Here is a 27,058-nt window from a genome sequence, read left to right on the forward strand (position 1 = left end):
GTGTCTGCCTCTGTACCAGTAACAGCAACAACATCAACACACCAAGGCCTCTGCAAAGGTATGGGACATAGTGTTAGTGAGTGCTCAAGTTGTGACCGTATGTTGGCTTTCTGATGCAGGATTGATACAGGGGTTTTGGAGATCAGCAACTGTTTTCTTTTTTATCCGCCTTTTACTGCTGCACAGTGCAAACATGCAGCTTACTCAGCTTTTCCATCGAGAAGTTCTAGGCCATATCGTAATACGCTACAGTACGTGTCATTGTGTTGTGTGTTTATCACGTACGATATCTCCTACCTCCTGCTGTGCTTGTTCTTTGTTGTTGTTGCTGCTGCTGTTGTTGTTGTTGTCGCTGTCGTCGTCGTCGTTGTGGTGGTTGTCGTTGTCAGGTCCAGCATTGCGGCGTCATCGTACCACATCCATGAACTTGTCGTCCGTGGCATCTTCGGACGGTGCGTTACTCGAATCACCACCGGCAAGAACATCATCGGCTGATTGGGCACTACCGTCAGCCTCAGTAGCAACCGCATCCACATTGTCGTCGTCATCACCACTGTCAACCTCACACTTGTCCCGTGTTTCCGAGCACGTTGCTCCCCATGACTGCACCACTCCACCCATCACATCATCCACGAGTAATGATGACATCACCGTGAGTCACCATGACGTAATGATGAGTGCAAGTCAGCCCGTTGCGTCAGTCGGCACCCGAAGTCACTCAACGTCTGCAATAGATACAATGCTATCGGCTTCTCAAGCTCCTGCAGGTAATGCTGTCGGTTTTCTTTTTGAGTCATTACTCTGAGCTAGTTGTAGCTAGTTGTAGTGACGTTGTTGACTACAGGTACAGCTAACCTTGCAAGCAACGGCTCTTGCCACCTTGGTCATGCATGAGAATATTGTCAATATCCGCGAGTTGTCGTTATCCGTGAGGTTGATTGTATGCAGTCAAACGGTCACTAGGTCTGGAAATTGTGTTTTTCGCGAGTTGTTATACCCGGGGTCATTCGCTATTCCAACGAACGTAGTACCGAAGAACGACCAGGCTAGAATTTCACCAAGCACGGCATACCAATGTATACACGATGTATACATGGTGAGTGACTGGTGAGTGACTGGTGAGTGACTGGTGAGTGACTGGTGAGTGACTGGTGAGTGACTGGTGAGTGACTGGTGAGTGACTGGTGAGTGACTGGTGAGTGACTGGTGAGTGACTGGTGAGTGACTGGTGAGTGACTGGTGAGTGACTGGTGAGTGACTGGTGAGTGACTGGTGACTCAACTGCACATAGACCATAGCACAGGAAACAAGAACCCGGCCTAGAATAGACCTTATTCGATAACGTGATTTTTGGACTCGCCTCCAGGGATTTGTCGTACGCTAGGGCACGCGTACAAGAAACGAGTGGCAAGAAAGGCCAAGTTCGTACAAGGGAGTAGTAAAATACCGGTATTTTTCTACTCCCATGTTCGCACGCAGAGTCCACTGTGCACTGAGTGCAGGCCTCTTGCCACTCCACATTGTGACGTTTATCGAATAGGGTCTATAGGCTAGATGGCTGCCCCCCAGTTCTTCGCCATCCGACAGCACTGTACTGTAATTTAGTGCAGTGAATCGGTATAGTCGTGCACACTCATTGAGATGGGCTGGCTTATTTCTCACCTGCCATTGTGGGATTGTGTCTGTTTCACTGCTACAGCAGCTGCAACAGGGAGTCATCAAGAAGACAAGGAGGCCAGGGAGGGCAGGAAGACAACGGCTGAGCAGAGACGGCAGCTCCGTGTCAAGCGATCCGAACGTCACAAACAGGTTAGAACCATCACGCTATTACCACTTGAGAATTGCATTGATGGTGCTGCTGTTGCTGCTGTGGCTGCTGTTGCTGCTGTGGCTGCTGTTGTTGCTGCTATTGCTGCTGTTGCTGCTGCTGCTGTTGCTGCTGCTGCTGTTGCTGCTGCTGTTGCTCCTGCTGTTGCTGCTGTGGCTGCTGTTGCTGCTGTGGCTGCTGTTGCTGCTGTTGGTGGTGTTTGCTCCTGCTGTTGCTGCTGTTGCTGCTCTTGCTGCTGCTGCTGCTGCTGCTGCTGCTGTTGCTGCTGTGGCTGAAGTTGTTGTCGTAGTTGTGGTTGTGGCTGTGGTTGTAAACCATTATTGGAGGAGGTTGTTCTCTTTGTTTTCTTCTGTACTGCCATACTTGTTGGGGAACAACTTTCAGCACTATGAGATGGACTGCAGGCGTACATTTCTCCTTGTGGAGGAGCAGGCTTTGTATTTTAACCTCGCTGACTCTGATGGCAGAAGCGATTGATCTGGCTGATGAAGTTGATTGGCCCTGGCACACCCTCTCAACTGCATGCGCCAGCTCCTTGAACCTCAGAACTTTTCGCATCTGTGATTACACCATCCTAGTTATAGCAATTATTTGCCACCTCTGGCTAGCCATTGTGTCGAGCCATCCCTCTTCCTCTCCCCCTCAACCCTTTATGTGTTTGTGTTGTCATGGAATGTTGTTCTTGTGTTCCCATAGCAACTGCAGCTGGTCGTAGAACACGTGGTGATGAAGCATGGTGTTCAGAGGTCCGACCGTCTGTTCCAGAACTGCGCTAACAGACTGTTCAAAGTCAGCAAGATCTTCCTTGAGGTTTGTGTTAGCTCACATCACATGACCTGTGCATCACATGGCCTGTGCATCACATGACCTGTTCATCACATGACCTGTGCAGCACATGACCAGCGCATCACATGACCAGTGCATCACCTGACCTGTACATCACATGACCTGTACATCACACGACCTGTACAAGTGTACATCACATGACTTGTGCATCACATACTGTATGTTGCATGACATATGTTGTAAATCGGTAGCCAACACTTTTCTTCCGGATAAGAGAGGACTGGATAAGCGAGATCTGACTGTACCATGTTGGCGGGGCAGGTACTCATAACTAGGGGTCAAACGGGTGTACCGGGTACCCGGGTACCCGCCCGTTAATCTCAGGTACCGTTAGTAAAAGGGTACCCGTTTGTAAAAAAAAAAAAAAAAAAAAAAAAAAAAAAAAGGTGATCCTATCGTCTTCCAAGACTCAAAATAGGAGTGCGGATACTCTTTTCCTTTTTCCTGTGCATTCCCGCTTTCGACTTTATCAGGCGGGAGCAGGCTGAAAGACAGACTTGACAGTTGTTCTCTCCACTCTAGTGCAAGTAAAAATCCTCGTACTGGAGGTTTTTGATTGTGATGTGAGAAAATGCAAGACTTGAAACTCGTTCGAGGTGGCAGCTGAGTAACTAGAAAGTTACGATGGTTCTCCGACATCGAACCGGCCACAGTACTTGATGAACTAGTGTCACCAGGCTGAGTGACCAGTCGGAGTGTCACAAACGGTGATGTCCGTAGGTGGTAGCTACTTCGAGAAGTACATGTATGATACTCATGGTTGTAGTTTGTTCCTTCAATCGACGAGCTGAAAAGTAGTTCGAAATATTGCATACAAGATTACGGATTTGTGAAGATTCATTTCACGAGTTCAACAAGCTAGCACTAGCAGCTAGCTGGCCAGCAGCACATCAGCTGTGTCAGGCACCCCAGCTAGCTATGGGCGCGAACATCTTCTGAATGCAACGAGTACCAGTTCTCTGCGAACATAGCAAATAGGATTGCGCGAGATCACGGAAGTTTTGCTAAACCACTCTGTCCTTGCATGGCTTGAATCACATCGATCTGCAGTTGATTTGCGTACATGTATCAAAATACATGTAGCTTGTAGGACCATCTACATGTACGATTGTAAGTTACTGCCTGTGAAGTTATGTACATGGGCAAATGCACGGATGACATTCATTTGGAACCTTCATTGCCATAATAATAATTATGATACACGAATCAATTGCGAATCATAATGTAGTATCAAAATACAATCTGAGAATATACAAATTAAAATCATTATTTTATGTGAGAAATGCGCAAAAAAATAATATGGCTGCTAAAGGGTACCCGTTAACCCGCCCGTTAAGAAAATTACCCGTTCGTTAGTTAAAGGTACACCCGTTTGACCCCTACTCATAACTGGTGCCCATGTGTTGTTTTTCTTTCTTACATTCTCTTCTTCCTTTTCTTTGCTTTCCTTCATGCAGGATTTGACGACATCGCACAATTTAATTGCGGAAATGAAGAAGGTTGCGAAGAACAACGTGAAACAAGTATGTAGGACTCCTTCTCCTCCTCCTGTGTGTGTGTGTGTGTGTGTGTGTGTGTGTGTGTGTGTGTGTATGTGTGTGTGTGTGTGTGTGTGTGTGTGTGTATGTGTGTGTGTGTGTGTGTGCGTGCGTGTATGTGTGTGTGTGTGTGTGTGTGTGCCTGTCTGTTATTGTGTGTTTATACATGATGAGAGTGTGTTTGGTTCGCGAGCCCTTGCTTTGCTTGCCAGCCCGCAGCATTGGAGTTGATTTCTCACGGCACGACTTAGCCGACTGCCGCTCGGTTTCTACTGGTTTTCTTTGCTTACCATTATGTGTATGTGTGTGTGTGTGTGCTTCTTTATCTGTGTATGTGTCTGTGTATGTGTCTGTGTATGTGTCTGTGTATTGGTGCATGTGCCTCTGTCTGTCTGTCTGTCTGTCTGTCTGTCTGTCTGTCTATATCAGGTGGTCCAGTCGGAGTTTAAGAATGCAAAGCGCTCATTGTCTGTAAGCTGAGGTTTCTGTGGGAGATGCCATAGCGATGATGTCATAGTTATGATGTCATATCATTGATGTCATAGCAGTGATGATCTCATAGTAATGCGCTGGGTGAAGTGGACAGCCCGGTATCGTGTGACTCGGTGTGTGTGTGTGTGTGTGTGTGTGTGTGTGTGTATGCGCTCGCTGACTTCTCTTGGCTGTCAATCTCGTGCGACAATCGCTGTTTTTATTTGCCATGATGTACGTGACGATTTTAAACTTTTGTATTTTCTAGACTCCAGTCTTAAGGAGTTATACTGGCTAGCTGCCTTTACAGCCGGCTCTTGACTTGACGTGTATTTTCGTGGAAAATAGCCCATCGCTCTGCTGCTGCTGCTGCCGCTTATTCTGATTTTATCCCAGCTCTCCAACCCGTACAGCTACAGGTAACCATGGTTACTGTTACTGCTCGTCTGGTTTTGTACTTTAGCGCTATTTTTTTATTTAAGACTTTTCTTCTTTCAGAGCTCCGGGTCGTCTTGCTTGTCCACTAGCACGAGTAGATAACTTCAGAGCGTCGTTTTGTCGGGGTGAAGTATGTACATGTATTCTCCGTAGTAGTCTATCAGGCTTGTGGTCCTGTACAACAGGTTACTGAGGTTGCCATTCTTGGTGCACGTGCTCTCTGTCTGTCTCCCTCCCTCCCTCCCCCCCCCCCCCCCCTCTCTCTCTCTGACAACCTGCTTGTTAAGGTGGCTCCTACCCCTCGGGTCCAATTTTTTTTTGTTTGAAACGTGGCTACAAATGATTGTACTTTGTTCCGTTGGATATCTAGTGTACGGAGACGAATTTTTATCAAGTTCTACCGGCCGGTTTCACTCGGGGGAGGGGCCAAACATAGCGTACTCACAATTGCCAATTTAGGCCAAAAAATACCGGAAACCAGTTTTTTGGCCGTAGCACTGGTAGTTACCCCCTTTTTCTTGATGACCAACACCAGGACAGTAGTATACTTGCTAAATATCAGCATTAGCTGTAGAAGTGGGTAGAATTCTGCTAGAAGGTGACTTTTTTCTCTTTTCGGAATCATCCCATTTCAGCGCACACGTCCCACATATTAGCCCCGCCCACAAGTATTTGACACTGGACTTGCCCTGTATTCGATGGTTATGCTATCATAACCTTATAATGGTACTGTGTAGCAAGTTTGAGCAGGTTCTACCGAAGGTAACTCGTGAAATAAAACTTTGAAGTTTCAAGTGATGCCATATTTCAAGAATCAGCACATTGCACTGGGACATTGTCCAACGCCTTAGAACCCCTGACTCCACCATATGACAGATACGTGTCTTACAATAATTGATTGCAACATCTTCCGAACATAGTAGTAGAGCTTTGGATCAAGTTTTAGCAGTTTCCACCGAAGCTAACTACCAAAACAGAACTTTGAAGTCGCCCACATACTAAATGCCATAGCTGAGCATGTGCATTGAGTGTATGGTCTAAAGGTTTTCACAACTAGCTCCAATGCGGCAGATACTTGGCTTACATTACTTGATTGCAACATCTTCAGAACATAGTAGTAGAGCTTTGGATCAAGTTTAGACAGTTTCTACCGAAGCAAACTACCAAAATAGAACTTTGAAGTCGCCCACATACTAAATGCCATACATGTAGATGAGCATGTGTATTGAGTGTACATGTATGTTCTAGTGTTTTTCACAACTTTCTCCAACATGAAGCCGATAGTGATGTGGAATTTGTTGACTGCTTTGTCCAAAACATAGTGCTGAAGCAATGCACATTAGGCACTTTCTACTGGTAATGTAATTATTATATTATACAGTGTTTGCTGCCAACATAGCAAGAAATTCTTCTATACTAAATGCGTATTCCACGGGGTACGGTCCAATGGCTTTTCACTTCACATCTAGCCAATGTTCTTCGTGCATTACTTGAATGCTTAGTCTCCGTGGTAATGAAGCTAAGAGCCACACTGGAGAAGTTTCTACTGAAGCTAACTATCAAAAATCTAAAATTTCCAAGATGCTACTATTACATCAAGTAGCTGTGTGCAATGCCACTCTGTTGAACACAGTAAGCAAAATCGAGTCACTAAAACCCTATTTGCCAGATACAAGCTGTTGAGACTGATAGCAGCTGTATGATCTGATATGGATGGTGGTTCCACACTGACCAGCACATGTACACTCGCACAGGCAGAAGAACACGCAAGCAATACACCTAACGTTACTTCGAAGTACACTGTGTACATCATGTAAATACAAGCGTATATACAAGCATCACTCCTGTTCTCCACAACCGGCAGTCCTGGGCCACTCCAGCTGGTCAGAGTGCAATAATTTCTGCAGCAGGCTTGACTTGGAAAGCTACTCACAACTGCCATGGCTGCAACATTAGTATTACCAGCGCTGTTACAGTGCTACTTGTATTCTATTATTGTCAATCCATTGTGGTGCATGGCACTCGTTTTCAACAACCGAGTTTATGTCATTAGTTGCATATCCAACGCCAGCAGAAAAAAGAGGGGGTGGGGGCAAATTACCACGGTTCAACACTAGTCATACTGAACGGCGTTATGCCATGCCAGGCACGCACACAAAACGCCCGCGCGAGCGCGCATGCATGTACACACCCGGGTGACACACATTGATGCGACTTTACATAGCCTGCACTGTCGTTCTATGTCATAGGAGTGAGTGCACACACATACATGTATAATATGTACATGTAGATTGCCTAATTTTGCATACGTAATAAAATTGTATATGTATACACACATGTGCGTGCACATATAGATAAACTCAACGGCATACGCATGAGTGTGTGCCAGTAGGGCCACATGCCAATTATCGGATTAGTCTGTGAAAGTTGCACGGCACGACAAACTTTCGGACAGTCTAAAGATATGACACAATGAATGTGGAACACCCTCCAGTGTGTAAGACCATTAATATTTTCATATCTATTTCGCAGCGTTTGTGATTTTCGGAGCGTCCCTGTTGATATTTGATGTCCTCACTTGGTTGATGACACAGTCACAAATTATCAAATTCACCTCCAATTCCATCCAATCTGCGTTCCGCGATACATGTACAGTGAACGGTGTTGAGGAAAGCCATGCAGCAATAAAACAGTCGAGACTCCCAACCAGAGGCTACAATTCAACAGCGTATTGAAGTACGAATTGTTGTAAACAATTTTCAAGACACAATTACAAAATTTGAAGTGCGTCTTGAAACGTGTTTGAAGTGCTTCGATGTATTTACCTTCGATCTCCCTGAATCGATCCATCCACAGCTACCTGACGAATTTGCTAGTCAGTGCGGGAGATGATCGAGCAAGTTATACTATTTGAAGGTCGCGAGATGTCAGTGGCACTGACAGGAAATCTACACAAGCGTGTTCTGAAATAATTTTCTAATACTCAGGCATGATTCAAGAGCGGACTTTGATTTCTCCCTTCTTGTGGTACGAGCACCAGTCGACATTGCATTCTTGGAAAATCTTCTGCGAGTGCTGCCTTCCCCTTTCATAGAAAGAACGAGTGAAGAGGGACACTAGCAGCAGGTTCTAGCTAGGTCGCCAGAATTGCAGAAAAGCGAGAAGACGTTCAACAACGATTGATCGCACAAAAATCATCGCTACCGAAAAATTTACTGAAAATCTACACTTTTCAAACACTTTTCAAACGATGCGCGCGCAGAGGGTGTGAGCCACCTTAAATCATGCACCTGCTTTCAGGCGTAAAAACCCTGTTGTAGAGGTCTCAGTCCTCATTTGTTAGACTTACCTGTCTTTAAAAATGTAACTTTCTCTCTCTCTCTCTCTCTCTCTCTCTCTCTCTCTCTCTCTCTCTCTCTCTCTCTCTCTCTCTCTCTCTCTCTCTCCACTATCCCGTATCCGTTGTCATCGTGCCTGCCTTGGGCTGTGCTGTGCATATGGCCAGCTTGGGCTTTGCTGCACCTAAATGCTATCACATCATGCCGTACCAACATCACCAAACCCTTGATCCTGGTTGGAGTCTCAACGTCTTTCTAGAGAGAAACGAAGCGAATTATCAACTTATCTGAATTGGAAAATAAATGTCAATCGGAATTTGTAAAGAAGTTCCCGAAAACTGAAGATCAGTGTCACAGGAAATCAAAAGTTGGTGTGCCTGTCATCTTGAAATGTTTCTGTACGGTGTAATATGACAGAAAAGATCAGAGAGATAGGCTAATGTCAATGTACATGTATGGTATGTATTGAGTAGTCAAGTTCCAGTGTGTCCGACCAACTCTGTGATAGTCGTTACACCGAGCATAGCCCGGCAAGGTAAACGGCATCGGGTTGAGTGCCAGCAACAACGACATTGACAAGGAGTGCAGCAGAGGTGAATACAGCGTAGACCAGTCGGAGAAATGTTCTAATGTTCTTTTGCTGGTGTTAGCGCTGATGTGTAGGTACGATACTCACGAGAAAACATTCAACCGAGAAATATAGCATATGCTAGAAATGTAAAACTGAAACTATGCTGCCTGCTAACTTTACTGCTTCAACGGCTTTTCTGAGCATCAAGTGTTGATAGTGGGGATCATGATAGTTGTGATGGTAGTGGTGATAGTCGTGTTCCAGCTCTAGTGTACAGGTGTACAGGTGTCTATGTATGTGCAAGGTAGTGTGCAGTCGTCCACACTACGTCGTTGCACATACATGCAGTCCACACTACGTCGTTGTACATACGTGTGGTACATGTACAAGCAGTAGCTAGTAGTAGCTACACCTCAACACCTCAACACTTCAATACCTACGTGTTGTTGTGTGCTGGTCAATATACAATACAGTTACTCATTCTCAATCTGGGAGTGCTAGCTGTTTCAACCTCGCACTACATGTATGTGCAGTTGTACAGTTGTGCACATGCACGGGTGATTGGTTCACATGCTGTACTGCTTCTCCCCTGCTTGTAGTGTTCTGTGCATTACACCGTTGTCCCGAGTGTAGAAGACGTGAATGTGTAGTAATGTGTAGTCAAAATGAATACTGCACTTGTGTGTAATCAAACAATGGCATGTGCTATGCGTTTGTTGAGGTCAACACTCGCGGCGAACGTGCTTCAAGTGCAATGCCGTCCTAGACCGTTGGTCAATTGTCAAGGAGCAGAGAGTGCTAAGATTACTACTCCAAGCCACCATGGCGCAGCAGTGCAGTGTCACTGCTTCCAATGCTGATGACGTCATCGATGGTAGCTGTAATCATCATGGCAGATAGCCATCATGCACTCTGAGTCCGAGGCAGTGCGAATGATGTCATAGGGTGAGCGTGCACTGCCACATTGACCACCGATGACTAAACAAACTCTTTGTTGTGGTGATGCCTTGGTTGACCGTTGCTCAATGACATCATCTAGTGAACTGATGTCATACTGATGCTCAATGACATCATCTAGTGAACTGATGTCATACTGATGCTCAATGACATCATCTAGTGAACTATGATGTCATACTGATGATGCAGTTAGAGCTGCGAGGGCATGTCGTATGCATCGGATTCTGCCTCGGTCCCAGCTGACCCTTCTCCGTCGAATTCAAAGTACGACTCGGTAGCCCGGATGATGTGCTCCAGTTGCTGTTGTAATGTTGCAAACTCCGGTCTCTGCTTGGCGGCCCTGTTCCAGCAACTCAGCATCAGTTGGTAGCTACAATGAGAAGAAAGGACACAGGACGTGAACACCTGTTAACAAGCATCTAGTGTCGATATGCAGTGCTAGGCTAAAGTGTGATTGGGGTAGAGGTTATGGTAGAAACATGTTGTGTTGTGCCTGGTGATTTGGTATGCCCCGGCGGCTTGACTCTACAGTCCATTCAGAAAAAGCCGGGTTGAGTGCTGGCTCTGGAGAGCTCCCGTGTTTGGCGATTTTGTGGTACACTGTGCAGTGCCGCGCGATTCGAAACTTGAAAAAGGGTCCAAAAGGTACTTCAACTGGGGTTCGAACCGCAAATGTACTGTTATGCAAGTGGAGTGAACGGCCTGGATTTTCATGGTTTTTACCCAATTCAGTGCTTTGGGGGCAAAACCTGGCCGAAATCCTATTCTGGTTATGGCTTGCTTTTTGGAGAAATAGACTTCAAAAACACAATTGGAAGAGCATTCCATGGGGAATTGCCAAAAAAAGGAGACGAAACTCAAAATTTGTCCCGTTTATGGCCAAAAGCTAGGATATCATCTTTTTCTGAATGGACTCTAGTAGCACTAACACAGGCATAGGAGTGGAAGCAGACGTATGTGTGTGTGTGTGGGGGGGGGGGGTGAGAGAAAGAGAGAGAGAGAGAGAGAGAGAGAGAGTGTGTGTGTGTGTGTGTGTGTGTGTGTGTGTGTGAGAGAGAGAGTGTGTGTGTGTGTGAGAGAGGGAGAGAGAGAGAGAGAGAGAGAGAGAGAGAGAGAGAGAGAGAGAGAGAGAGAGAGAGAGAGAGAGAGAGAGAGAGAGAGAGAGAGAGAGAGAGAGAGAGAGAGAGAGAGAGAGAGAGAGAGAGAGAGAGAGAGAGAGAGAGAGAGAGAGAGAGAGAGAGAGAGAGAGAGAGAGAGAGAGAGAGAGAGAGAGAGAGAGAGAGAGAGAGAGAGAGGAAAGCGGTACACATCGGCACCTGACGTACATTCTCTCATCGGTATTATGTGGCTTCTCCAGTCTGTGTCCTTGCTGAAGGTATTCTCTCAACTCCGCACATTCCACTGCCGGGTAGGGGAATTCCCCCAATGTGCAAATCTCCCACATGACCACACCAAACGACCATCTGAGAGAGATAAACAGACAAACACACACAGAGACAAACAGACATACAGACAGACAGACAAACAGACAGATGTTACACATATGTACAAGAAGAAGAGGACAACGGTTTGCGTTGTAGCTCCCGAGTTTCACGCACGGGGCGATCATCAGAAAACTGTAAAAAAATAAAAATTTCACGATTCGCGTGAGACTCGGTTTATCTATATTATAGAGGCCGAGTTTTCCGCATCCGTAGGAACGCCACTACCCTTCAAAGATCAAGACGCAGATGCAGCTCCTAAAGCGGTGGGAGGTGAGTAGACTAGCTCACCAGCATGTGAAAAACTGTAAAAAAAAGTGTATAATAGGATAATTGTGGCCACTTTTTTTGTACTTGGAGCAGAAGCATCCACAATTAATTAATTTAGCATGTCGATCCAGGCGCGTTCCCAGGCGCGTACCCTGGGGGGTTACAGGGTTCTGTCAGCTGACTGAACGATTTGTTTCGGTTTTCGTCTTTTGTTGCCCTGCGCTGGGCGTGGGCGTCGTGCCGTGCTGTCAACGAGTCGTCAAGTCGCAGATTCAACGACTACTTGACGTCTTTATGCACTGTGCATGCGCTGAAATAGGCAACGCGCGCAATAATTAGTTGATGTGGCCTAGCTATTTACGACACCGGACCCCATGTAACCCCCACCCGCCGACCCTGCGTACGCGCCTGCGGCCTGCTAGACTGCTAGATATGTGTGTGTGTGTGCGTGTGTGTGTGTGTGTGTGTGTGTGTGTGTGTCCACCCACACTAGTAGCAAGTATTACCTTCACTGGGGGCAGGGGTACCTGCAGTTGGATCCCGGGACGGATACCCTGATGCCGTCAATCCTTTTTCTGCACCTTGTCCTCACCCACTTACTGAGGTGTGGTGAGCCCATAAGTGGGATCATTTTCAAGTCCACCCTAGTTTGGGGATTTCAGGGGGTGTCGGACGTTGGGTGGTTCAATGGCCAATTGAGTCATCTTTCCAAGATTCCTTTTGAGTCTCTCTCCCCTCTCCCGGGGAGACCCACGTGACCAGTTTTGGCAGTGAGCAAGTACAAGCAAGTACAATTGTGTGTGTGTGTGTGTGTGTGTGTGTGTGTGTGTGTGTGTGTGTGCTGTTGAATGGTGTAATCCCAGCACAAGTTGCTATGTCTAACATAGCTGTTCGCTATCATCGCTTCCGCGATGGGCATGTCTGAGGTCTGAGGTGTGTGTGTGTGTGTGTGTGTGTGTGTGTGTGTGTGTTTCCTCCAAGTGTGCGTGGGTAGAAGCATGTTCAGTCGATAAACCTGTTGAATTCGTGTCTTGTGCTGTAGTTGTGTGAGTCTAGCAACTGTTTTTAGTTGACAGACTGTGTTGGGCACACTTTTACTTGTCAAAATCTGATCACGCCATAGCTACATCATGCACAGTGCTGACTTCCCTTATTGTGGCTGGTGGCTTTCGTTACAGTACAGTTCTATCGGACGGCCGAAGAATGGCCAGGCTAGAATTTCACCAAGCACAGCATACCAATGTATACACGGTGACTAAACTGTGCATAGACTGTAATACATGAAAATAAGAACGATCCAGGCTAGGAGGCTGACCTCCCACCCAGTTCTTTGGCGACCGACAGTACTGTAGCATGTTAGATAACTTACACGTCTGTGTTGACGGTGAAGATGTTGTCCTCCAGTGACTCCAGCGCCATCCATTTCATCGGCAGCTTGCCACTAGTCATGCACATGTACACGTTGTCTTTGCCGACGTCGCGAGACAGGCCAAAGTCCGAGATCTTCAACACCTTGTCCTCGCCGACCAGGATATTACGCGCTGCCAGGTCGCGATGTATGAGATGCTTACTAGCTAGATAGTCCTGCACTCAAGCAACAGCAGCAGTAGAAGCAGCATGAACAGCAGAAAGAGGAACAGCATCAACAATAGCAGCATCAGCAGCATGAACAGCAGCAGCAGATGATAGCACAAAGCAAAACGTGTTCCCCATGATGTAACAGGAGATTGCTGGTGTTTGTGTGGGGGGGGGGGGGGGAGGGGAGGGGGTGTCAGTGTGTGCGTGCTGGTGTGTGCGTGTGTATGTGTGTATGTGTTTGTGTATGTGTGTATGCCAGTGCTTCTAAATAGTTAGCATGACCGTCGTTGTCCTTACCATTCCGCGGGCTATCTGCCGGCCATACTTGGCTGCCTCGGTAGTCCGCACTGCTCCACTCTCATCCACGTCAACAAACACACGACCACGGCTAGCTAGCAGTATGTCGTCATACTCTTTGCTCTGAACAACAACAACAACCACAACAACAATAACAACAACAACATTACTTTAATTGCCTGCCCACCCAGCTTCGCGAAATCCCTTCTCGTGCTCCCTTCAAATCCGAGATATCCCTGCTGTTGCACAACTCTGTATGCTCGTGTAGCGACCACCCCTGCCCGTACACTTAAGTACGCAACTCTGTATGCTCGTGTGGCGACCACCCCTGCCCGTACACTTAAGTAGTCATTAACCCCTAGGCCCTGCCCACCCAATTCTTCCTCACTCTTTCTCCTTTCTTACACTATTATCTCTTATTGGCCACTGGCTATCGTGAGAATAAAGATTTGAAACAACAACAACAGCGGTGATGAAAGAAATGCAAATATCAGAGTTGAAGAGCAGCGGGAATAGCAGTCACGGCAACAACCAATAACAACAAAAACAGCAGCAGCAGCAACAGAAATGGCCGCAGTAACAGCAGCAGCAGCAGCAGCAGCAACAGAAATGGCCGCAGCAGCAGCAACAGAAATGGCCGCAGCAGCAACAGAAATGGCCGCAGCAGCAGCAACAGAAATGGCCGCAGCAGCAGCAGTAGCAGCAGCAATGCAGATTGGATTCAGTTCAGAAGTGGCGTGACACCCAACGTCAACCCCTTGTGCATGTACTGACTGGCAGTGACTGCATTTCAACATGCTGAATGAGAGGTGTCATTCTTAGGTCCACCGCACTGAGAGATTGGGTTAGAAAAACTGAACTCTGAGAGATTGGGTTAGAATAGCTGAACTCATTCAGATTTATGAGTCAGCAAGACTATCACCCCAGGATCCCTCAACCGGCTCCAAGTTGGAAGGCTGTTGGATTGCGCATTCCAAGACATGATGCAGCTAAGCATCAAGTCGTTGAATATCAATATCTCATCAGTCAGTGTTGTGATAATCGTTGCATGTTCTGACACACCGGTATCATGCATATAGTGGCTAGTGTTCGACGAAAAACGGATAACTTGTAAACCTTTGGTGCTCTCTTTTTAACTTTTCATCCTTGGCTCTTCGTCCGAGTCCGAAAACTGACTCGTTCATCCGAGTCCGGATAAACGAGGTAAGCGTGTACTTACAGACGACTATCATTATCAGTATAACCACCTGGACTGGAGGCAGCTTGTTGCTGAGTACTCAACATACCTTGTTCCTTGCGCCTCTCAGCAAATCCAGCAGTCGGCCATGAGGGACATATTCCATTATCAGAGAGTACGGTTCACCCGTTGTGATGCAGCCGACGAGACCGACAATGTTGATGTCTCTGCTGCTGTCGCGACCATCCATAGCTTTGATCATGACTTCTACCTCTTCCAGCAAACACCACTTGTCGGCTTTAGTGGCGTTGTCTGAAAATACACACAAGCATGGAAAGACAAAATCAAAAGGGAGGCCGAAATGCAGAGAACCAAACAAACAAAAACAAAAAAATCAAGGTTTACTTAATCAGTTTGACTGAGTTTTCAGCATCCGAAGGAACGCCACCAGCCTTCAAAAGGTCAATGGTACAGATGCAGCTCCTAAAGCGGCGGGAGGCGAACCAAATCAAACAAAGGGATGCTTTAATGCCGGATTGATTGTGTTGAACACGGCCTGTGCAGTACCACCAGGATCAAAGTGAACACAGGTTTAAGGTCATTGGGTTTGGTGCAGTGCACAGAACTTAGTAATGCCTCTCACGGTTGTCCAGGTTCATGTGAGATTGTAGGTGGGTGGGTTACCAAGGTATAGGATGGGAGAGAGAGAGAGGGAGAGAGAGAGAGGGGAGAGGGAGAGAGAGAGAGAGAGAGAGAGAGAGAGAGAGAGAGAGAGAGAGAGAGAGAGAGAGAGAGAGAGAGAGAGGAGAGAGATGAGAGGGAAGGAGAGGAGAAGGGAGAGGGAGAGGGAGAGAGAGGAGAGGAGAGAGAGAGAGAGGAGAGAGAGAGAGAGAGAGAGAGAGAGAGAGAGAGAGAGAGAGAGAGAGAGAGAGAGAGAGAGAGAGAGAGAGAGAGAGAGAGAGAGAGAGAGAGAGAGAGAGAGAGAGAGAGAGAGAGAGAGAGAGAGAGGAGAGAGAGAGAGAGAGAGAGAGAGAAGAGAGAGAGAGAGAGAGAGAGAGAGAGAGAGAGAGAGAGAGAGAGAGAGAGAGAGAGAGAGAGAGAGAGAGAGAGAGAGAGAGAGAGAGAGAGAGAGAGAGAGAGAGAGAGAGAGAGAGAGAGAGAGAGAGAGAGAGAGAGAGGGAGAGAGAGAGAGAGAGAGAGAGAGAGACAGAAAGAGAGAGAGACAGAGACAGATGGACAGACAGTTGGACAAACAGACAGATGAACAAATGGACAGACAGACGGACCTACATATGGATAGATAGACAGACAGACAGATTAACAGATGGACAGACAGACATACAGACAGACAGACAGACAATCTCAAGACAGACCAGGACAGTACAATTGCCACTCACCTCGACATCGTTTGATAGCGACTTGCATAGGCATGACTGAAGTACACCCACCAGCACCACCAGCACCACCAGCACTACTACGACTACTACTACCACTGTCACTGCCACTTCTACAGATGCCGTTGCTACTGCTATTGCTGGTAGAGCCGGGTAGCTGCATCAGCGTGCCCATGGAAACACGACCAAACGAGCCTTCACCGAGCAAGTCGCCAGTGGCAACGTGCCCGTTATCGACTTCCCAGTCTGCTAGCTTAGCGGCCATGTTGCTGAATAACTTCTTGTTTTTGGTGTTCGGGGACTTGAGGTAGGTATGGTTGCGTTTCAGCATGGTGCGACTTAGCGAGCGTCGCTCTAGATACGGCGTCTTGAGAGTGCCACGACGGCATAGGATGATGATGGCGATGATGATAAAACAGAAAACGGAGACAGATGCCGCTATGGATGCGATCAGTACCGTACTGTCAACAACGGATGGCGAGGCTGAAGGGAGTTCCCCTGCCTCTGCGGTGCTCATGCCAGGGATGCGGAACGGGATGATGTGGGTGGCGGTGTCGGGGCGAGTTAAGACGTTTATACGACGTGGGTATTGGTATGGGCGTGTGCTGCTGCTGCTGCTGCTGGATGTGCAGTCACCTGTGCATGTAAAACAGAGAGAGGGAGAGAGATGCTATTGAACTTTTAGGTGCGGCCGAGATGCACCAAAAGTGCCAAAAGTAAAATACAGCGAACCGAACATTTGTGAAATTGCAGTATTGTTGAGGTGGTGTTCAATCAATCAAAACTTAAAATAACGTGATCGAATGTTTGTGTCACCCCTGGCAACAAAGGCAATCCATACCATTATAATGATGATAGCATAACTCGGTACTGAGTGACCTGCTGACTACTGTATGCCCTTACCTAGACCCAGTGCAGCTGGAGATTGTCTATCCACGCTGAGTGTGTACGGGTCAGCTTCCAGCTGTGTACTTGTGTAGGGTGTACGGATTGGAGAGCCGTCTATGTCCTCCATCTCACCCAGGATATACACTTGTAGCTGTATGTAGTACAATCCAAACACATATGCACGCACACACGCACGCATACACACACATGCATACACACACACACACACATACACGCACACACACACATATATACTTAGATTATCATCTTGCTCATTGCCGGGGACTTGTCACAATATTTTCCCTGACAAAGGGGTAACAAAGAAGAGAGAGATTCGAAGCATGCAGTCTTGGAAAAGATGATTCAACTAGCTATACCCATGCACACAGCCACCTCTAGCCATGCACACAGCCACCTCTAGCCATGCACACAGCCACCTCTAGCCATGCACACAGCCACCTCTAGCCATGCACACACATGCACACAGTCCGGCACACTGCCAGTGACTTACAGAAGCTTTCATGGCCACTAGGTCTAGACCGGCGAGTGATGGATTGTTAATTGTCACACTGCCTTCGACAGTCTGCCCTGGTCCAGCCTGCAGTGCACACCATGCACAGAAACAAACACACAAACAAACAAACATGCACACACACACACATGCACATACACACACACACACACACACATGCACACAAACAAACAAACAGGCAAATCCAGAAATCATCATCACTGATCTGCGCAAGTGAAGCATTGGCCTTATGTAGAATCAAGCCACACAATGTTATTGTATGAACTAGTAAGTACAACTACAAAAGCAGCAGCACCACCAACACCGTCAACAACAACAACAACAACAACAACAACAACAACAACAACAACAACAACAACAACAACAACAACAACAACAACAACAACAACAACAACAACAACAACAACAACAACCAGGCCATTGTGAGAATAAAGATTTGAAACCACCACCACAACGCACACACACAGTTTTTATGCTCTCTGCTCACCTTCCAGTCGCGGATATCGACAATGCTCTCCGTCATTGGCATGAAGATGTACGGCATGAACGGCAGCGGTGATGCAATACCAGCCATGACACGTATCCTAAACGATACTATGTACTGCGGGAGTGGTTGTCGTGGAAACACAAACGAATACTGTAGAATGAATCGTGATACACAGGTGAACTTGACGGCTGTAAAAAACTGTGTTGGGAAAGCCATGTCATCCGGGAAGAATAGCTGACACAGTGGATTTGCGTCGGAACAACCTGCCAACAATGACAACAACAACGACGGCGACGACGACGACGACAACAACAACACTCTTTTTGGCGATGGTGCCATCGTGACAATAAAGATTTCAACACCAACAACACACGTTTAGATTCTCATCTTCTCTCTCTTTCTCTCTCTTAGCGTCCATTCTCTCACGAAACTATGCATGATTATGTGTAGCGTTCACCCTATGGCTGAAGGAGGAGTATTATTTAGAGACAGAGGCAGAGACAGAGACAAACAGAGACAGAGACAGAGACAGCAGCACAATAGAGTGTGTAGTACTGATGTACATCTATCAGAGAGTGAGTTAGCGTTGCGAAGAGAGAGAGAGAGAGAGAGAGAGAGAGAGAGAGAGAGAGAGAGAGAGAGAAGAGAAGGGGGGGGGGGGGAGGGGGGACAGATAACCAGACATACACTAACGTAACGGTCGTGGCCAAAGGAATCCGATCCCGCGCGAGTCAGAAGCAGTGACGCATATCCATTTCAATTACATCATGCACGGTCGAAAAAACCATGCGTTGCCCGCAGAGGCCGCATGAACCATGGCGCTGCTTTTGAGTCACGGGTCGGGTTCCTTTGGCAACGACTGTATAAGTAGCTAGAATGTATCAGACTACAAGAAAACAGGCGTAAGCGTAATTCCTAAACAGATACACTATACATTCAGCACCGTGCTCACCTGGGAGAATGAACTCTTGAAATAAATGATCATCCGCTACACTAACTGACGAAGCAAATGAAGCTTGGTCTGCAGTGGCCACTGGCCATTGTCGTATCTACGTAAATGAAGAAAATGAGAGAGAAATGAAAGTGATGATCGATAAGATGCTTTGCTTTGGACTGCAGAATTCAAAATTCGGAAGTTGCATGCAAGCACACCATACAACACACATACGAGTGCACACACGCACACACACACACGCGCGCATGCACACACACACACATATACACACACATACACATAATAAATTATACCTTGACCTTTGACGCCCATCGCCGGAGGCGATGATAGCAATGCTACGGCAGAAGCCATAGCAACTTGTGCTGGGATTGCACCATTCAACAGCTTGCAAGGCTGAAGAATTGACTGTCACTATTCAGCCTGGTCTACACCATACAGCTATTTGAAGTGACTTCAAAGTTTCCGGCCAGTGAATCCCTATTTTTGGTCTTTTTCTTTTTTCTTTTTTCCTTTTTTTTTCCCGCACACACATCACACCACATACTCCGGCATGCACTGGCTGTTGGTAACCACCCAGGAGAATGAAAGAAAAGTCAGGAAGAGTATGAGAAAGAGAAGAAAGACGTGTGTGGCCATAATCGTCGGGAATCGAACCCACAACCTATCGATTGGAAATCGCTGCACATACCACTGCACCATATGGGACACACATAAATTATACACACACACACACACACACACACACACACACACACACACACACACACACACACACACACACACACACACACACACACACACACACACACACACACACACACTGACACACACACACACACACACACACACACACACACACACACACACACACACACACACACACACACACACGTGAATGGGGTAGTCCTGTACCTTGACTTCATAGAGGCAGGCAAGTGTCAGATTTCCGTCTTGTAAATCCGTACGAATAACCAGCTGTGTCTGCAGTCAACATACAGAAATCAAAACCAGAAAAGAACGCCTTCGAAAACCAGTAAACCCATTGCAATAAGACAGCCATGGCTGCTGCACTCTTCAAGAAGACAGCCATGGCTGCACTCTTGAAGGAGGATGACATACTGGAGATACAGCAAGGCAAGTTTTTTTCTCTCTGTGAGCACAGAATACCCGCGGCCAGCTGTGAGCACAGAATACCCGTGGCCAGCTTTCTAACGGTGTACCGTATTTTCTAGAGTATACACCACACTGGAGTGTAAGTCGCACTGGAGTATAGGCCGAACCTCCCACTTTTTCTGCCACAAATACATACATCTATCCTATTTTATCACCGTGAATTTGATCATCGGAGTAAAAGCCGTACCCCCTTTTTTTGTTTGTATGTGGACTGATAACATGACCACACACACACACACACACACACACACACACACACACACACACACACACACACACACACACACACACACACACACACACACACACACACACACACACACACACACATACACACACACACACACACCACACAAAGTGGTATGGGTGAGGCCACTGCCTTATGACCATTCCACTTCTTGTCTCCGCATGCAGTTCAGTGCAGTGGCAGTCAGTACCCATGCCAACACTGACCTGATTGGTAAACCAAGTGTGAGGTGCAAAGGAGCATGACGGAGCGGCGTCTTGCGACAGTCGTATAGTGACCTCGTACCATGATGAGGCAGCATCTGGACAAAAAAGAAGAAGACGTTATTAGAAAACTCGGATGGAGAGTCGAGGATTAATTTATAGCAAAGAAAAGTCAAAGTTGGAAGGCTGTTGGAGTGCGTAGCCCGGCAAGACGTGCTAGAGCTGATTGCCAGTTAGAACGTCAGTACCGTTGGTCAGTGTCGTGCAATGTTATCGCATGTGCCGATTGTCAAGTAACGTGTGCATTTGAATATCCCGACAAGGTGGCCAACAGCCAATGAAGAACTCACTTTGTTGACGAGTTGGTAACCAGGTGACGTTGACAGCGGCGTGATTCTCCACTAGTGTGTGCTCAACAGAAATGTTACGTACTGGACTCAGTGTCATGACTACAGTTGGAAGGAAATGTACAATCATGCCGACACATGCACATGGACACACACACACACGCATACACGGACACACACACACACAGACACACATGCTTATACTACAACATGGACACACACACACGCATACACGGACACACACACACACACAGACACACATGCACACACAGACACATGCATACACAAGGACACATGCAAACAGTTGAAGGCATGCCGCGTCTTTCTCTACATTGTTGTGCACACAGACTGGGTGATATGCTTCTACTTACACATTATCAATACAACTCTCTGCAATTGCCCATGGCAACGTTCTGGATGCTCTCTGGTTGCATGCATGCATGCATACCTACAGCTATAGACCCAATAAGTAGAGTAAAACTGGTCAAGGCAGCGACCACTCGGATAAGGTGACCACCTGTCCTAGAAGACCCACTGAAACCAGGACCAAGGGATGCTATTTCCAGTCGAATGACCCTGGATAAGGAGACCACCTGGTAACAGAGACCACGCTTTGAAGGTCCCTTGAGCGGTCGGCTTAGACACGCTTCGCTGTACTCTCTTCTAGCAAGACACATTCATTGACGGATCCATCAAGCACACTCGGGTGTAAGTACCCAGTACCCTACTCACTGTATGTGGTGGTGAAGTGCGGTAAGGGAGATAGCCGCGACGGTACGTTCACTGCAGCTATATACACATTCCTGTTGGACAGGTCTGTGTTGGACAGTACAACCTGCGATGCAATCACCTGCAATGAAGGCGGATAGACATCCAGATGGACAGGCGGTCAGACAGACAGATGGACAGGTGGACAAATGGACAGACAGACAGACATACAGGAAGACAGACAGACAGGAAGACAGACAGACAGACAGACGGACAGACAGACAGACAGATGTTCCGAAAAGAAAATGTGGGAAATGTTGCTTTTATTCTGGATCTGGGGTGTTAAAGATAGGCAGCATGGTTGGACATTCTCTCACCGTTTCGGTGCAGGGCTTGAGCCTGGGTTTCTCGTTTCTCTAAGTTACCCTGGCCTTACTGCCCTTAGACCAATCCCTGGTGTAGAAGTAGTATGCGTGTGCCCCGACCAATACACCTTACATCTCTACAGCTGCTGTACATGCTAGTTCACTCACCAGGCTGTGCGTGGTCTGGTCATAGCAACCTTGTCTTGTCTTCGCCAAACACACCACGTACACGAGTCTCTGTCCTCGGTGCTGTCGCTGATACGGTGGTGTGTGGTCGCTTGTCCAGTAGAGGACGCTGTGCGTTTGGTTGAGCTGTAGCCGCAGGACGGCTATGGTGCCGGATGAGTGAGTGCGAGAAGTTGTCGTAGAATATTCCGCGGCTGGTCCAGATGGTGCCCGAGTGGGTGTCATGTGTGCGCATACATACCTTTGCACTTCACGAACAGACGGCTGTGAGGGAACAAACGAGAAAAAGTTCGTAGATTCAGCTGACAACTCAGCAGTGAATTCAGCTTCAGGTATCATCCTCTTGTTGACTGTGTGTTGGTCATCCGAATACGATATGAAGGCAATTTCAAACCCATCCCAGAATCTCAAGCCATGATATGTCATTGACCAATGCCACTCACGCAAGAACTGTCACAGGCACGCACTCACACACTGACACACACACACACACACACACACACACGCACACACACACACACGCGCACACACACACGCACGCGTGCGCACGCACGCACACACACACACACACGCACACACACATTACCGCGGGGTTGAAGCCTCACCAGAACATTCGTACGATGACACAGCGACGTCAATGTTTCATCATGTCTCAGTTCTTGCAGGCAAAGCAGCCGACATGCCTGCAAAGTACAAACAAAAACAGAATCCAAACCGCCTACCAATCACAACAATATAATGTACACGTACTCGGTAGGAATGCATGTAGCAAGAGGAGTGATTTTCTGTCGGACTAACAACCAGAGCAGGGAGTAGTAGAATGCTACTCAAGCAGTGGGACAATACTACTGATGTACCGCTAGCACTGTTCCCTGCTTGCAACCAATGACGCAGCATAATGTTGTCCGCGCACTCCGCGGGCTCAATGACTTACAGGTATGTTCGTCTGTGTGTATTTTAGCTGTTTGTGTGTAAGTGAGTGGTGTGTGCGTGTGGGGGGGGGGCACTGGTTGAGACGTGAGCATAGTGCATGCCATCCTTATTTTCGCCGCAAGCTCGCTGTCACTCGGTGAACTGTGGATGTTTCCGGTAGATCCACACGCTTTCTGGTGGTGCCGCGTCGCCTTCAACACGAAGCTCCTGTCTTCGGTTGAGCCTCGCTTCGCTTTATCTCTCCAATAGTACTGGTTGCGAAGATGCAGGCTGAGTCAGCCATCCTTAGTTATTCCTTACTGCCGCTTAGACATGGACCCACTTCGGATAGCCGGACTGTATTGTTTCAGTTCGCTGGCTTGTCCAGCGCAGGTCCCTTACTATATGGGCCGGCATAGGCGGACTTACATCAGCAAAGCCAAAGTAACATGATGCGACTCGCTCCCACTCGATGCAGCTCAACTAAACTGGAATGTCACCCAGACCTAAACCCATAGCGATTGCTACTACTGCTGCTGCTACTGCTACTACTGCTGCTGCTACTGCTGCTGCTACAGCTACTACTGCTACTACTGGCTGAGACACAGTAGAGTCACGTAAAAGAATCACCACCTGCATTGACTAGTCTAGGGCGGAGAAGTTGCGCTGGCCAGGCGCGGATCTAGTGACTCTACCACCTCTCCTCGCTATGGCTTACAGTTACACCCTGTGGCTTAGCAGCCAGTATTAGCCATGGTATGTATGCCTTCCCACGCCTAAGGAACTAAACTGGAGTGCGAGAAGGAGCGACGGAGAGAAGAGAATCGACTGGCGCAGAATGTCCACTAACTCTCGAGTTCAGGAGTTCGACGTTGAGTTCAAGAGTTCGACCTTTGGACTGCGTTGGCGTTTTCAAGCTCATACCGTCGTCACTGGCAGGATATGTAGACTTGTAGTCTAGACTAGTAGTATTGAGTATATCTTATGTGGGACTCGTCGCGTACATGTATACAGCACAACCTCCAGCTTGTCTTGCTGCCATGCCAACAACACAAACACATGCGCATGACCTGGACTTACCGCCACTCCGTGCGCTTTTTGTAGATCTAACGCTACACAAAATATTGTGAAAATGATGGAGCTAGCGATGCATGGTCCGGTCCGGTGATTTCGTGTTCATACAAATCGCATACATCATCATGTATGTATGTGTATGTGGTATAGTGTAAACGGCCGGTTCGGTGCATGGCTATTTGGAAAGGATTCCATTGTCTTCTCCAGCAAGGAGCTGGTAGGTCGACCGTTACTGGTAGAACCGCTGGCACTTCTACTTTAGTTCAAGGAGGAAAATTTCCTTTAGACGGCGGAGAGGGCTCAACACAATAAAGAAAGTGGAGCACTATTACGGCATACTATTACTAAGGACATGGAGGAGGTTTACAGAGTTTGTCGCAACTCCGAGTTTCTTGTACAATGCAATCTTCAGGCGACTTGTCACATACATGTACAGTCAACTTGGCTTATAACGACACTCGGCGGGGCGTCAAAAAGGTGTCCATATTCGCGAAGTGTCGTTATACCCGAAGTCTCATTATTATTATTATTATTATTAATTCAACATCTCCTGGCTCGTCAGAAGACTGCCAATATATATGAGAAGTCGGGTGGTAGCCAACCACGGCGAACTGAATAATAAGGAGTGGGTATTACAGTGGGATGGGACTTTGCTCTGGGCATGGAAATTCTGTCGTTATTCGCGAATTGTCGTTATATCCGCAGTCAGTATTAGCGAAGTTGACTGTATAGTGCTGGCAACTGAAATCCGACTCCTTAGCGATGCGTTCGCATTCTAGCGGTCTCTACGCTAGTATTTCTTCGTAGTTTTACTACCCTGCGGTGGGTCTTTTTGCGATGTGAGCGCACCGCTCAGGGGTCGGATTTCAGTTGCCAGCACTGTCCATGTAATAATTCAGTGGGACTTGGCCAATTCACATGCAAAGCATAGAACAGCACTTCGAACAACACTTCTAAAATAGTTAGGCTGCTTGGTGATCATGAACAGCGTGAAACTCGGAGTTGCAATCAAGTCTACATTTTCGTCTACAAATCTGTATCCTAATAAGTCGATCGTGTGGTCATGTGGACATGTGGACATGTGATCATGCGGTCACGTGTATCATCTGCCCACAAGTCACTACAGTCATAGGAGTGACATCAACGCAAGCAAATAATTAAAACCGACAAATCAACTACACATTTGGGCAGCACGAACGAACATCGTAGCAACAAGCACACACGCACACGTGCGCGCGCACACGCACACACACACACACACACACACACGCACGCACACACGCCCACAAGATGATGACTTACCACAGCCAGGACGTGTCCACACTGAACAAGGCACTGGACTTGGTGCACAGTAACTCGCATCATCTTAAACCGATCGAGCGGCAAATGGCTTCCATCACCAGCAAGATGATCAACATCAGCAACAGTAGCACCGTCAGTACGGTTATCATTAGGAATGACAGCAGTGGAATTAGTTAGGTAATCGCCTGAAGCGGTAGCTGACTGGTATACTGGTGCGGCACCACATGTTGTACAGCAAACACACCACAAGGCGATTATGAACAGTGCAGCTCTGACAAGCGATTGACAATGTTGACAACTCCCTCTTTCTCTTCTATCACTGCTTGTCCCGGCTGCAAGTGGCAGTGACACCACTGCGTCTGTTTCGTTCGTCATTTTCCTAGTGCGGGCATCTATTTTGCGATCGCCAAACTCTCTCGGCTGCTGCTTTCCTTTCCTGGGCTGTTTGGCAAACACAGCACGAGCGTTCTTTGCAACCTTGGAGCAGGACGGCGAGGAGAGGTTTGTTCTTGTTTGTGGTGGTGTGTTCTTTCAAAGTGAGTGCGTTTGCTGGCGTCATTGCAACGCTAGAGCTGGCGAGGACAACGCTGCCACTTGACGTTGTCCAGTCTTGCAGGTAGAGGCTGCGCTTGCCAACAGCCAACACGATCACAACTAGAAATAAAACGGGGACGCACTCTCACACACACACACACACACACACTCGCAAACACACACACACACACACACACACACACACACACACACATACACGGTGCGTCTTTCTGCTTCTTGGGTTGCTAAGAAGCCGGCGCACTACACCTGAAGTGCATATACAGGCAAAGTGCACATGGCACTCCCCAAATCACCACCCTTCCCGACTTAGCCTCACACCTTTGCCTTGGTGTTTCGTGTTGCAGATGCACTTTTTCCGTGCAGGCCTCGACACACACGAATGCCTGAGTGAGAAGAGACTCTTTGCCAGTTCCACATACGGCACGGGTGCGTGAAGGAATGACTGAGGCGAAGACTGCCACTATTTATGTGTCTATGTCCGTCACCTTAGCGATATACTGTCATCGGTAACCGTTACAAGCTTACAAGCGCTGGTGTACGTGTGAAGATGAAATACTTATCATGGAAGTGAAAATGAGAATGGCGGAAGCAGCACTAGCTATCGGCTTGCATGTAGTGCGTGCTTGAGACTCTAGACTCGTGCCGCCATGCAGGTCAGCAGGACTGGCCGCCGCGCGCAGTCACCGCGCTGTCAGTGTCACTGATCTGGCCCAGATTCTGGGAGACTGGGACCCTGTTCGGAGGGGGGGGGGAGACTGGGACCCTGTTCGGAGGGGGGGGGGGAGACTGGGACCCTGTTCGGAGGGGGGGGGAGACTGGGACCCTGTTCGGAGGGGGGGGGGGGGGAGACTGGGACCCTGTTCGGAGGGGGGGGGGTAGTACTGTACCTGATTTGAAAAGAAATCAACCATACATTGTACATACGTGGACACACTGACCT

At 47.7% G+C, this 27,058-nt stretch overlaps 2 protein-coding genes across 3 annotated transcripts in view; one reads left to right on the forward strand and one right to left on the reverse strand.

The window, feature by feature from the left end:
- LOC135812236 (uncharacterized) overlaps nucleotides 1-5,183 on the forward strand; it is a 17,913-nt gene extending 12,730 nt beyond the window's left edge. The window contains exons 13-18 of one of the 2 annotated variants that reach the window (XM_065325576.1): nucleotides 1-58; nucleotides 390-767; nucleotides 1,700-1,809; nucleotides 2,525-2,638; nucleotides 4,132-4,197; nucleotides 4,642-5,183. The exon at nucleotides 1-58 is cut by the window's left edge and continues 880 nt beyond it. In XM_065325576.1, the coding sequence (XP_065181648.1) occupies nucleotides 1-58; nucleotides 390-767; nucleotides 1,700-1,809; nucleotides 2,525-2,638; nucleotides 4,132-4,197; nucleotides 4,642-4,692 (777 nt within the window). In that variant the 3' untranslated portion in view covers nucleotides 4,693-5,183. The remainder of the gene's footprint in view (nucleotides 59-389; nucleotides 768-1,699; nucleotides 1,810-2,524; nucleotides 2,639-4,131; nucleotides 4,198-4,641) is intronic. The other variant, XM_065325577.1, reaches the window with a different exon arrangement.
- Nucleotides 5,184-8,695: 3,512 nt separating this feature from the next.
- Nucleotides 8,696-26,206, reverse strand: LOC135812235 (uncharacterized). Its single transcript, XM_065325575.1, has 17 exons — nucleotides 25,564-26,206; nucleotides 22,881-22,958; nucleotides 22,258-22,539; nucleotides 21,749-21,866; nucleotides 21,020-21,118; nucleotides 20,673-20,767; nucleotides 19,959-20,027; nucleotides 19,044-19,140; nucleotides 18,092-18,354; nucleotides 17,584-17,670; nucleotides 17,088-17,223; nucleotides 16,188-16,820; nucleotides 14,900-15,102; nucleotides 13,614-13,736; nucleotides 13,108-13,322; nucleotides 11,313-11,450; nucleotides 8,696-10,357 (listed from the first exon to the last, which is right to left on the reverse strand). The coding sequence occupies exons 1-17, from the start codon at nucleotides 25,936-25,938 to the stop codon at nucleotides 10,177-10,179; spliced, it is 3,192 nt and encodes a 1,063-aa protein (XP_065181647.1). The 5' UTR covers nucleotides 25,939-26,206; the 3' UTR covers nucleotides 8,696-10,176.
- Nucleotides 26,207-27,058: the final 852 nt, after the last annotated feature.

The sequence above is a fragment of the Sycon ciliatum genome, chromosome 3 (assembly GCF_964019385.1).
Source record: "Sycon ciliatum chromosome 3, ocSycCili1.1, whole genome shotgun sequence".
In the NCBI taxonomy this organism is placed as follows: domain Eukaryota; kingdom Metazoa; phylum Porifera; class Calcarea; order Leucosolenida; family Sycettidae; genus Sycon; species Sycon ciliatum.